We start from the raw sequence: 13,077 nt of genomic DNA on the forward strand, positions 1-13,077 counted from the left end.
TTGTAGCGATACTATTTATAATACAAAGGTTACATAGACAAGCATTTTCTTTTAATAACCTTCTCTCAAATTTGTAGTCAAAGGTTGTGACCATATGTGTTTTTCAGGTCCTTAGCCCTAAACCTATGTTCTACCTATATCACCTTATCCTAGGCATATGTTTTCTTTAATTCTATTATTTATAAGAATTTTTAAAAAATTTTGAGATTTTATTGGCTACTATCTACTATTTGGATGAGCTTTTACAGATTTATTGGTGATAAAATAAAAACAATTCAACTCATCAAGAGCTTCAAAATGGATTTTAATACTACTCTCATCAAGAGCCAAAATAGGGTTTTATAATTAAGATAATAATTGTATCAAGATAAAGCTTTTGTAATATAATCATATAAATAATTTTTTTATAGTTGCACTCTGTACACATCCTCAATCATGCTAACATGGCAGATGACCCAAGGAGTCTAAGCTTCAAGTGTACACATAGAAGAAAAAAACTGTATTTGTGGACAGTGAAGAAGAGGATGCCTTGTCTTTCTTAGGGAAAGGCACATCAACTAGTGATGGTGTAGCAATGATTATGAGGAACCATAACTATGCCATAAGCTATATGTTTAGAAAATAGCTTCTTTTTATAGTTGTATCATTTTTAATGGATTGAAGATGGAAATAATAAACATTGTCTCTATTTTGGCATGTTTTTTGAAAACTTATTGTTAGATTTTTAATTATAATCTCAAAAAGAAAGCAAAATGAAGTCTTTTTTTTCATGTCAATTTTTGTAAGAAATGTATAAAGTGCCCAAAATATTATCGTTTTTTGGTAGTGTTGTATGCATGCGTAGACCACTTTTAAAAAGAGGTATAAAACTGAACTTTTTTGATGGAATCTTTGAAAGATGCCAAATGTTTCTCATTTTTAAGAAATATTACCTATTTTGTCTACAAACAGTGTTCCATGCTATGTGAATTTATGATATGCAAAGTGGGAATATCATACGAGTAATGATGTAAGAGTTACAAACAATTTACTCTCATTTAGTCTACCTGTCCAAACCTGGGATAGGACGTGCACATAGATTTTGTACCGAAACAAAAGGGACTTTCAATTATTGGATATTCGATTGGATTATAGTTTTAGGTGCCCAACTTTGCATGTGATGTTTCATTAGAAGACCTTGATGTGAAATTTCTTGGCTACATATAAGAGAAGGGACTTTCAATTATTGGATATTCGATTAGATTATAGTTTTAGGTACCCAACTTTGCATGTGATGTTTCATTAGAAGACTTTGATGTGAAATTTCTTGGCTAAATAGGAGAGATTGACCATTCTTTATGAAAAACTACCTGTTTTCACGTTAAACCTAAGGTTGCTCGTCACTAAACAAAAGTAGATAACCTCATGAGAAGTTGACTTTTACATCGCCAAAAGGAAGGGTTAGGTTCTCATTTTTAGCCTACTGGCCTTAGGTGAAAGACATTTTCCTATCTGGTTCTCTCTGGTGGCTCCACTTTTCTCTTAGCATCTTCTCTCTCTTCAACAAAGGAAGGCACTTAGAAATTTTTTTCTCTTGTTTTAATCTTTTGGTTATTCTTGTTTTTTAAAATTCTTGGAACATTTTTGGCTTATCTATTTGGAGGGCTCTCTTCTGTTTTTGGGAGCTTGCTTATGCAAAGATTGTGCGGGCGGGCCTCGAGAGGGTTCGGACGGCCGCCGGTTAAGGATACCGTAGTCCGCAGGAACAAGGATGTCTCACGACTTAAACGCTGTTTTCTACTCCGACACCTACCACCCCATCCAGGCGGGTAGTATCGATGGAACCGACATAGCCCCTCACGACAATGGAGTGTACCGAGCTATGCTTGCGACTTCCACTGGCCTTTGTATGCTTCACCACCCCTTTCTTGTTGATTACCTTGCTAAATAATTTTGTGTGTGTAAGAGAGAGAGAGAGAGAGAGATGTCTTTCAGTGTCATGGCCAAGCCAGTGGACCACATGTGATCGATACGAGGGCACTGAAGTGTAGGATGGGACTTGAACCTGGGATCTCTTGGCTTAGAGCTTGTGTGTGAGAGAGAGAGATTATTGCTCCCAGACTACATAGCCGGCATAATCTTTTCTCTCTCTCGACACCGCTCCATGCTCACAATATCAGCACATAAGGAGAAAGAGAGAGAGAGAGAGAGAGAGGGAGGTTATGAACCTCCACGAAATGGCGCCTTACCTTTTTCTATTTGTTGTCGAGGCCATGAGCAGTTTTCTCTCAGCCCAAGAGACGGGGCTTTAGGAATTGCGTCTCCCCCTCCGTACTCAGGAGGAGCTGTTGGACTCAGAGTTTGTGCAAATGACCCAGTAGCTTACTGTTCAGGAGATGTGGGGAATCTCCAGAGATTCGCGAAGGCGATCGAGATCTTTTGTCGTGCATCGAGAGCATAGATCAACTGGCACAAGTCGTGTGGTTTTTGGATAGTCTCTGCACCCGCCTCGACTTGGCGCCTAGTTGAGGCTTTCTAGTGGATCCGAAGGGGCACTCCAGTTCACTATCTTGGGTATCAGGTGGGCATTGACATCTCTCCGGAGTAGCAACTCGCCCCTTTTCTTCGGAAGACGCTTTCGTAGTGGAGTTTTGCGAGGCTCTCTCTATCTGGTAGAGTGGTGGTGGCAAACTAGGTTCTTCTTACCACCATGTGGTGCATCACTTCTTGCTGGACATTCTCTCGATCATGTATTGGTGTAGCGGTTGATTTGGAACTTCTTATGGGCCGGCTGACGGGGGGCCTGCCAGGACCAAGGTGGCATGGAGAGTGATCATTCAGCCACAATATAGAGGGGGGCTAGGCATCATTGACCCTGCTATTTAGAGCCGTGCCCTGCTGGGCAAGTGATTGCTAGAGGACTCCTCCTCGGTGGCGAGCCTTGGAAGGACTTCCTCGCACCTCGAGTCTAGGGGGCCCTTGGCCGCAGAGTACCAGATGGATCCTCACAAAGATGCAGGCCCGCGGTTTTAGCCCAACTTTTGAGGACAGAAGTTTGCTTTGATCTTGGGATCACCTCAGGCCGGCCCTTAGGTAGATTACTCCGGTAGTCTCAGAGGAGCGGCTTCAGCAGCCATTGGTTTGGAATCCCCTTATTCGTTTACCCAGTAGCCACATGTTGGAGGCTCGACCTCATGTATCATGGAGCGCATTGAGCATAGGACTTGCCAGGTCCCTTGGAGATTGGACTGCACACAGGCAGTTACCCCTGGAGGTGTAGGAGAGAGGCCTGACAGGGATCCGGGGTAGAGATAGGCTCAACATCGACATCAACTCTGATATTCCTCAAGAGTGGCTGACTCCTATCCCAGATCCAACTCCCTCACTGTGGCTAGGCATGTTTACTAGGCATGATACTCTTGTGGCAGTCCACGGAGCGGATGAGGACAGTGGTTTGCTTAGTTTTTCTATTGGTTCCTGAGCCCCCCTTTGAGGATTTCAGTGGCTGCACCTTACAGAGGGTGAGGGTGATTGGATTTCAGGCACGAGAGTGGCAAATAGACCCCTCACTGACCAAGGTGGCCAAGGAGAGATTCTGGCGGCTATGGATATGGGAGAGCCGACCTCTCATGCACCGATAGGAGGACTCGGGCGAGTGGAATTGGCACGATCCCGTTGATCGGGAGGAGACTTTGGATGCGCCCTTCTTTGCGTATACAATGCGGCTAGGCCACATGATTCAGATGCTAGAGATTGATGGCACCCTGACAGTAGCAGTATATTGGCAGTCACAAGGTCTCTCATAGTGCTTCCTCTCATATTTTTGGAAGAGACGCTGGGACAGTTTTCGGCCTCGAAAGATCACTCTCTTTCTTTGGCTGATGACACACAGGAGCTGTCAGGACTCAGAATGCGCAGTGGAAGACTAACGCACGTAGGAGACGCATCACCATCGAGCTCCACGAACACCCCCAACGGGCACTGCAGCATCCCTCCACCGGGCTCCCATCTCTCGGTTGCAAGGTGGCTTTGACCGCATGGGAAGCGGTGGGAAGCTTTCTTGAGGCTCTGGCAGCTTGGCCCTTTTCTCACAAATAGAGGAGGTTATCCCACTTGGCATTACAGACCACCTGTGTGGTTATCCCCTCCCTCCCCCTCCCCCTGTATGAGATAGCCTTCTCCTCATAGAGCGGCCATCCGGAGGGGAAGTGCATCTTTCTCTATCCTTTTGATTTGATCCCCGCAATGTACATGAGGCGAGGTTGTATCTAGCCCTTTGTGGTTGTACTTAGCCCATCGTGGCTGTTTTTCATTAACTAATAGAAGGATCTATTTCGGGGGGGGGGGGGGGGGGGGGGGGGGGAAGGCCCAAAAAATGAAAAGCTAAAGCTGGTACTAGAACTGAGAGCGTATAGCTCTCTACCCTCAGCCCGTGGCAAGAAAATACAAGACCAAAGTACCACGTAGGATCTGGGCATACAATATAGTAGGCAGCAAAAGAACCTCATGTGTGTCAGAATGCACAACGGAAATGAAGACAACTGCTGTAGAGAGCAAAACGTAGATGAAAGAGAGAGAGAGAGAGAAGCTGTGTAACTCTGCTATATACACTCAAGAAAATCCCGGATATACAACAAGGAAGTGTGGGGGGCAAGGGGCCATTTTATATGGCCCCAGGTTGCTGGTCGGCCAATCTAAAACAGGCCGACAGCAGCAAAAGCTCACGACCAGCACCTGGGCTGCTCACGACCAGCAAAAGAGCCAATTGGCCAGCACACCTGATCAGGTCGGGTAGCCAATCTACAATCGGCCAGGAATGCTCCTCAAACTCCACCTAGAAGCTAGTCTTGCAAACCTCATGCACTGACAACAAACAGATGAAAACCAAGTGCGGGGACGTAAAGAACACGAGAGGAATGCTTCCCCCCTCTTGCCATCGGGAATGATCTCCATCCGGCCCTCACTATGAATCGGTATGGTGGAATTGTCGCCAATGAAAATGCGACTTGATTGCCGTTTATTAAGATCCTGTAAGAACTCACGTGAATGAGTCATGTGCTTGGAAGCACCACTATCAAGAATCCACTCCAGAGTATCCCTGGCAGTGAAGCCAACCTGTCACGTGCATCCCGCACTTGGATGCCACGTAGACATTTCTGTACAGAAGGTGCAGGACCTGGGATGGTGAACTGGTCCCGTGTGAGCTCAGTCCGGGAGGACGAGTCAGCCAGGGATCCATCTCAGTCGTCCGAGGTCAGGTGTGCATTGTCCTGCACATGAGTCCAAGGTCAGATGTGCACTGTCCTGCACATGAATCAGTGCCAGTCTGCGCTGTGAGTCTCCCTCTAGAATGACGTCAGTGGTTCTGTGTATTTGGTATGGTACCGGATGCTAGATCACTGAGTAGATTATGTTTAGGACAAGGGGCCAGCACATAGAGCTACCCGGAGCTGAGTGTGGGCATGGGAATGGTGTAGAACCACCCCCATGAGGGCCAGAAAGGCCCAAGCTGGACCCACCAGCCATGGAAGGGCTGTAGGACAGTCCTAAGACAAGAATAAGGCTATTTTCAGGAGGTTACAGCCTTCAGAGGGCTGTAGGGTTGTCACGTGCACACCAGTGAGGTGTACAGTGACATGGCATCATTTTAGCATCATTAGGAGTCATCAGGTATTTTACTGGCATTTATGCAATTTTATAGGCATTTTACAGGCATTTATGGGGCCGCCGACAGCAGTTGTGGACATGGCATCTGGCCGACAACACTTATGCTGGCCGACCAGCAGCATTCATGCATATATATATAGGCGCCTCTCCATTCAGCCATTGAAGCGCATCCTCATCTGGATCATCATGCGTTTTCAGCCTATCATCATCAGCATACAGTAACGAGTCCATCATAGCAGCATTCAGCCCAGTGTGCTCCAACGCATCTCCTCCAGGAAGCTTTGGGAGCAGCATAACCAGCCAACGCATCAGCATTCAGCAACGCATCATCATCACCATCATCTTCAGCAAACGCATTCAGTTCAGCCATCAGATCTGCAAACGCATGGAGCATCCACCTTCCCGTGTTGGAGAGCATCTGCGTTTCATCATCAGGTCAGCATAGCATCTGTTCCAAAGCATCCCTTCAGCGTTTCCTTCCCAGGAGACAAGGGAAAGATAGTGGACAGCAGTTCATTCAGTTCATTCAGCATATTCAGCATATAGGCAGCATATTCAGCAGTATAGATCCATTTGGATCTCATTGTAACCGCATTCATCATCTAATATAGCTGCATTGCATTGACACATATTTGTCTATCTCATAAACATCATTAAGTGCAGTTTAGTTAGACTAAGGTTGTGATTACTATGGTCTTAACCTCTCACATGTCACATTGGTATCAGAGCGTTACAGGGTAACCAGCCTTAGAGCATGTTCAGTTCATCAGTCATTCAGTCAGACATCATGATAATCGCTTCCGCACAGTTAAACCCAGTTCTCAAAATTTTGCAAGCCACCCTTAGGGATTTTCCTTAGGTCTGCATTAGTAACCCATCCATCTGCATTCTTGCACAGCATATAGGGTTGCACATGGCTTGCATAGTAGTCATCTTAGCAGTCATCTTAGCAGTCCATCTTGCATCTGCAAGGCATACATGTTGCCCATGAACTCTCTGGGAAAGAATGACATCCATCATCAAAGGAGGACATAAGTTTTGGGCTTCAACTGGCAGCAGCAGGGGGTTTCTCTTCCACAGAAGACAGAAGTTTGCTCCAACATCGCCTCAGGAGGTTCAGAGCTTCAGGAACGACGGAGATGGTAGGTGAAAGGTTTCCAGAGGCAGGTCAGGGGTGACTCAGGTATTTGCCATTCAGTTCCCGCAGTACATGGAGTCTTGGCTCAAAGGATTTCACTCCTGCAGACGGCCTCATCCACCTTCCCGTGTTGGAGAGCATCTGCGTTTCTTCATCAGGTCAGCATAGCATCTGTTCCAAAGCATCCCTTCAGCGTTTCCTTCCCAGGAGACAAGGGAAAGATAGTGGACAGCAGTTCATTCAGTTCATTCAGCATATTCAGCATATAGGCAGCATATTCAGCAGTATAGATCCATTTGGATCTCATTGTAACCGCATTCATCATCTAATATAGCTGCATTGCATTGACACATATTTGTCTCTCTCATAAACATCATTAAGTGCAGTTTAGTTAGACTAAGGTTGTGATTACTACGGTCTTAACCACTCACATGTCACAAGGGCAAGTATGGGGCAGCCCATACAGGCTGCCCAGCCCATGGATTGTGGGCAAAGGTTATGCCCAGCCTTCTAGAAGCAAGCGCCAGCCTCCCCAGCTTGCTAGGGAATTTACGCAGCATTTATTAGGATTTTTGGAGCATTTAATGTTGATTTTACTCAGTCGTGGGAACTTGTCTCTGCTGGCCGCCTGCTCCTATACTGGCCGACTGCTGCTGAAGTGTAGTATAAATAGGAGAGGTTCACAATCCCATCATTCATCTCAGTATTCACCAAGAGCTCAAGCCAATCAAGGGCCAGACAAGCCAAGGAGATTGCTAAGCAAAGGGGTGGACTTCTGAAGGTCAAGGGCAGGGATTTTCCAGCCAAGAAAAGGTCAAGAATTCTGTATTTGTTTTCAGATTTACATCATTCTAATAAAGCAAATACACCATCCGTGGTGGGGGCCCTACAGAGGGTAATTGGGACCCAATACTGTGTCCTCTCCATCTTCCCCTTCTCTCTCTATTTTCTGCACATCTCCTTTCAGTTTGTGCGTTAATTTCCGTCGCGAAAAGAGTGATGATTTCTGAGTTTTGAAGTACCGATCTTTCTCCGGAGCTTCCGCATATTACACAACTGCCTCCTCGCTCGAAGAAGATGTAGCATCTGTGTCCAAAATCTCCAAGTGCACAAAGGCTGGAGTCTTTGCAGCTAAAGCTGAAGAATCAACGCTCTTCTGGGCTTCTTCTTAGAAGACTTCCCCGATGAAGACTTTCCTTTGTCCTTGTTGTTGTTACGGCCTTTTGACCGTTGGCCAGTCAAGGCCTCAGAACCTTTGCCGTGTGGAGGGTTCGTAAATCGCTCTTCTTGGTTCAAGACCATTGGCACAAGCTCCTCCCACGTGATGGTGCTGAGCCTGCCACTGGTGATCAAAGAGGAGTAAAATGCTAAGTATTGAGAGAGCAAGTGGAACAACAATGTAATAGCCATATCCTCTGACGATATCTCTTTCCCTGCATGGAGAACCTCTTGTTGAAGAGCCTGCAACTTGTTGATGTGCTCCCGCATCGTCGACGACTTTGCAGGATTCATCACCCGCATCTGAACTTCCAAGGAGATCCTCGTCATGGGTGATACCCTGTTGTACAGAGAAGGCAAATGCTACCAAATCCCTCTAGCCAGCGTCATATCTTTATATGATCGATCACCTGTGGTGTGCAATTTAGGAAGATGAAAGAACGGACGCGGGCATTGACACGATCCCATAACTGTGCCTGAGCCTCCTGTTCCTTCCATATAGAGGGTAACTCCCCGTCTTCCGACTTCGGCCATGGAACACCAACAGCAATGAAATCAGCCAAGTCATAAGACTCCAAAACGGACTCCATCATTACCTTCCATATGCCGTAGTTGTTCCTGTCCAACTGTCGGTCCACTGGGAACGTGGGGAGTGTTGGGATCTTCATGTGCTTCTCAGCCATCTCAAGCAAGTCAGCCATCTCAAGGGTTCACAAGGTCTTGTGAAGGGAGGGTGCGTGGGAAAAAGGAAGAAGAGGTTGCAAATAAGATGCAAGGTGGCTATCCAACGGTGATGGCCGCCTTCTACCTGATCTCCAAGTCCCGAATAGCCCAAACAATCTCCAATCAGCACCTTCGACGTCCCACTGTCTCCAAGCTTCAAGCCACTTGGGGCTTTGCTACCATGTCAGAATGCACAGCGGAAATGAAGACAACTGCTGTAGAGAGCAAAACGCAGATGAAGGAGAGAGAGAGAGAGAGAGAAGCTGCGCAACTCTGCTATATACACTCAAGAAAATCCCGAATATACAACTAGGAAGTGTGGGGGGCAAGGGGCCATTTTATATGGCCCCAGGCTGCTGGTCGTCCAGTCTAAAACAAGTCGACAACAGCAAAAGCTCACGACCAGCACCTGGGCTGCTCACGACCAGCAAAAGAGCCAATCGGCCAGGACACCTGATCAGGTTGGGTAGCCAATCTACAGTCGGCCAGCAACACAGAAGTCAGCCGACAGCCCTACACACCTTAGGAAAAATGGGAAAAATACATGGAAGTGAGGCCCTGGTGTAATATACATACAGGAGATGACTGCTAACAATGTCCATACTCAAAATGTGTTGGCCTCATAGTCACCAGAAACGAGAAACGGGAATGGAAACGTTCGAGGAATGGAAACGGGGAAACGAGTTTTTAGGGGTGGGAATGGCCGTATCCTGTGACAATAGCACTTGGGAAACGAGAAACGGCCATGGAAACGGATGGGGTCCTGAAACAGAGAAATGCGTTTCTAGGGACTGAAACGGCCATTTCCGGTGACTATGGTTGGCCTCCTCTTGGACCGAGTACATGGCCTCAATATCCACTACTTGTGGTGGTGCCTCTCTATGTCGCAGAAGTAATTCGAATTTGGAGTTGGCGGGTGGAGGATCTGGGTCAGTGGAGGGTTTGGGTCTGTGGGGTGGGGGATGTCTATCTCTTCGGAGGACTTGTGCTATCATGGCTTGAGCTCTCAAAAGCTGTTTCTCCCTACCTTGATAGAGATTCAGTGGACTGACCACAAAACCATTCTAATGACTAGTCCATGAGATCACTCAAGACTTCGACCTTTTGGAAAGCTTTCTCTAACACCTATGTGTCAACTGCAACATGAAGAGGGGTGTGCTGGCTTTCTCATCATCTCACAGAGCAAGGCAATGACAACCTATTCTCTTGTCTTCCTTCATTTGGACAATAGTACACATGCATCATGTCCTCTTTGCAGTGGACATGAGCTGGTGCTTCTACTGGCCAAATGCATACATGTGGAGTAATATTAGGTGCTGATGAGCTATGCTGGAGAGAACTTGGCAGTGGCTCATATCCAGGCGAGGAGCAGATTGGGAAAGTAATCTCATAGAGAGGATCAAAGTGTGCTTTGGTGAGAAAAGTCAAGTTTATTCCAGAGCAAACCTGTAGCATGGTTGAGGATGCCAGGATACTCTTTAGGCAAAGGTACACACCTGTATAGAAGCTAAATGGGCAGAGAGTTTAAAAGCCAGAGGAAACTGCTTATTGAATTATTGAGTCTAGTTTTGACCTCAGATCTTATCCAATTGTAAAAAATTTAAACCCTATCTTGTCACTTCTAGGAAACAGATTGATTCATTGTATCTTCTGGTGGCATAGCAAGACACCCACTATTGCTCGAGTGAGCGTATAATGGGATTTTGGTAGACCTTTTTGTCACGGGGACAGCATTCTTCGAATCCATGGTTTCATGCTCTACCATGTATCAAAGCAACAGGGTGAGCATAATTCAGGCAAGGTGTTAGAGCTGTTACACTCGAGTTTTATGTCCAAATCTCCAGCTTTATGTTCACAACCACATAGCTGTGAAGCTTGTCAAGGGCTGCAAAGATAGTTTAAAGTCAAATTATCAACTTGCGAGCTTTGTATCACCTAAATGTTTTGGAAGAAGCCCCTGCTGTTGTACATGGATAATGAGTTTGGAGGTGGATATGTGATGTTGCTAAATAAGTTTACCTCTAGTCTTGAATAGTATCAGCCAATTGACAATCTATTTATGCTATCACAAGAACTCCATACTACCTGAATATGGTTGGACCTTTTTTTTTCCCGGAAAAAGATCCTTCTATTAGTTACCGTGAAAAACAGCCAAAATGGCTAAGTACAAACCTGTCCCCAAATGGGAACGAGAGTCAAGATGTACAAAAGGGGAGGATGCCCTTCTCCTCCGGCTGGTCTCTCTCAAAGGAGAAGGCTAGCATAACCGGTACATACACATTTTTGGCATGGTTTCTTGCTTCTGCAACCCTTGGATCAAGCGTGTACTTGACTAGCCTAGACATTTCTAGTGTGAAAAAGGGTTTGGTGGATTCCGAGATGGCCCAAATATACATGAATGTACAAGCTTTGGGAATGAAGGATTATCTAGTACAAAAGATCAAGCTCGCGAAGATTGGTCTAGCGCCCGAGATGGTTTCTTGGGCACAGAAATGGGCATTGGAGCTCAAGTGTCAAGTGAAAAGCATGTATTGCGAGCTCCCAAGGATTTGGGAGAGATCTAGCATTGAAACATGTTTCTACATGGTGCTTACATACGTTTCTAAGAAGGTGGAATACAAAGGAAAAGACTCCTAAAATCTAGCAGGGTTACTATTTTTGGACAATCCCCAATGGAAATTCCGTTCCCATCATTACGTCCGTAAGCTAAGCAAATGGTGGGACTTGCCAAAGCACCTTTGACATAAGGTCTCCTTTGAGTTCCTTTTTAGAGATAGATGGTTGCACTTGGGGGACTTCTTCAGGAATTATGGTTGTTGATTGCGAGGTTTTAGCATTGGACTTTGTTGGTGAGGATGGAGTTGAAGGGGTAGATACTGTTAGAAGTCATCTCCTGTCTATATTTATACACGAGGGCCTCTGTTGTGGGTGTGCCCGCCCTGTATAAGGTGTTTTATCATTTTTCCTCACTCCCCGTATTTTTTCCTATTTTTTCCCATTTTTTCCTGTGGTGGGGAGGGATGCCAGAGGTTGGCAGGAGCACTTTAGGGCTGGCCGACTGTCCCAACTGCAGTCCTGTGGCTGGCCGACTGCACACAGATGATGCGTGGGCTTCTGGACTGTTGGCCGACTGGGTACATGCAGTCGTGGACATTTTATATGTTGGCCGACTGCACATGCAGTCGTGGAGGCCTTCAGTGCTGGCCGAGTGCTCTCATAGGGGCATATAAATAGGCCCCTTGCCCCCACCACTTCCTCATTCAGTTTTCTCGGGATCTTGTGTATAGAGAAGAGTTTACACACCTATCTCTCTGTGTTTCTTGTGCTGTTTATTTTCTGCAGTCTACTTGCTCTTGTCTACCCAAGTTTGGTTATCATTTCCGCTGCATATTCTGACATGGTATCAGAGCCCTAGGCTTGAGATAGATCTTGGGAGTTTTTCTGAGCAAGAGGGGGAGCGTTAGGCTGCTGATTGGTGGACTGTTTTGGACTGTTCGGGAAGAGAAGGTGCAAGAGGAAGGCGGGCTAAGGTGCTGGACAGCCACTTGCAGGTTTTCAGATTTTTTTTCCCCACCCACCCACCCTTTCAGGTTACTCTCCGCGATGGCAGATTTACTAGAGATGGCTGAGAAGCACGTGAAGATTCCGACTCTCCCCACGTTCCCAGTGGATCGTCAGTTGGACGGGTCCAATTACGGCATCTGGAAGGTCATGATGGAGTCGGTGCAGGAGTCATATGACCTTGCTGATTTTATCATCATCGGGGTTCCACGGCCGAAAGCTGAGGAAGGGGAGTTACTGTCGAGGAAGGACCGAGAGGCACAGGCACACATGTGGGATCGTGTCAACGCCAGGTTCCGGTCATTTATTTTCCTCAACTGCACACCACAAGTGATCAATCATGTGAAGCACATGACGCTGGCGAGAGGCATATGGGAGCACTTGGCTTCTTTGTATAACAGGGTATCACCCATGAAACGGATCTCCTTGGAAGTGCAGATGCGGGTTATGAACCCTGCAAAGTCTTCGACGATGCGGGAAGACATTAACAAGCTGCAGGCCCTTCAGCAGGAAGTCCTACAAGCTGGGAAAGAGATATCATCTGAAGATATGGCCATCACTTTGCTTTCCCATTTGCCGGCTCAGTATTCTGCTTTCTATTCCTCGTTGATTACGAGTGGCAGGCTCAGCACCATAACCTGGGAGGAGCTTGTGCCAATGGTCTTGGACCAGGAGGAACGTTTCACGAACCCTCCTCACAGTGGAGGTTCGGAGGCCTTAACTGGCCAACGGTCGAAAGGCCGGAATAACAACAAGGGCAAAGGGAAGGCTTCACCGGAGAAGTCTTCTGA

The 13,077-nt window shown here is 46.5% G+C and overlaps 1 protein-coding gene across 3 annotated transcripts in view; it reads left to right on the forward strand.

Annotated features, from left to right (window-relative positions):
- The first annotated feature begins 1,640 nt into the window (after positions 1–1,640).
- Positions 1,641–13,077, forward strand: part of LOC147622271 (RNA-binding (RRM/RBD/RNP motifs) family protein) — a 71,765-nt gene continuing 60,328 nt past the window's right edge. For 2 of the 3 annotated variants that reach the window (XM_086823372.1, XM_086823373.1), the window contains exon 1: positions 1,682–1,886. In XM_086823372.1, coding sequence (XP_086679498.1) covers positions 1,751–1,886 — 136 coding nt within the window. In that variant the 5' untranslated portion in view covers positions 1,682–1,750. Of the gene's footprint in view, positions 1,887–13,077 lie in introns of all 3 variants that reach the window. The other variant, XM_086823371.1, reaches the window with a different exon arrangement.

Source organism: Cibotium barometz, chromosome 29, assembly GCF_041138505.1.
Source record: "Cibotium barometz isolate CiBa-2024 chromosome 29, ASM4113850v1, whole genome shotgun sequence".
Lineage (NCBI taxonomy): Eukaryota > Viridiplantae > Streptophyta > Polypodiopsida > Cyatheales > Cibotiaceae > Cibotium > Cibotium barometz.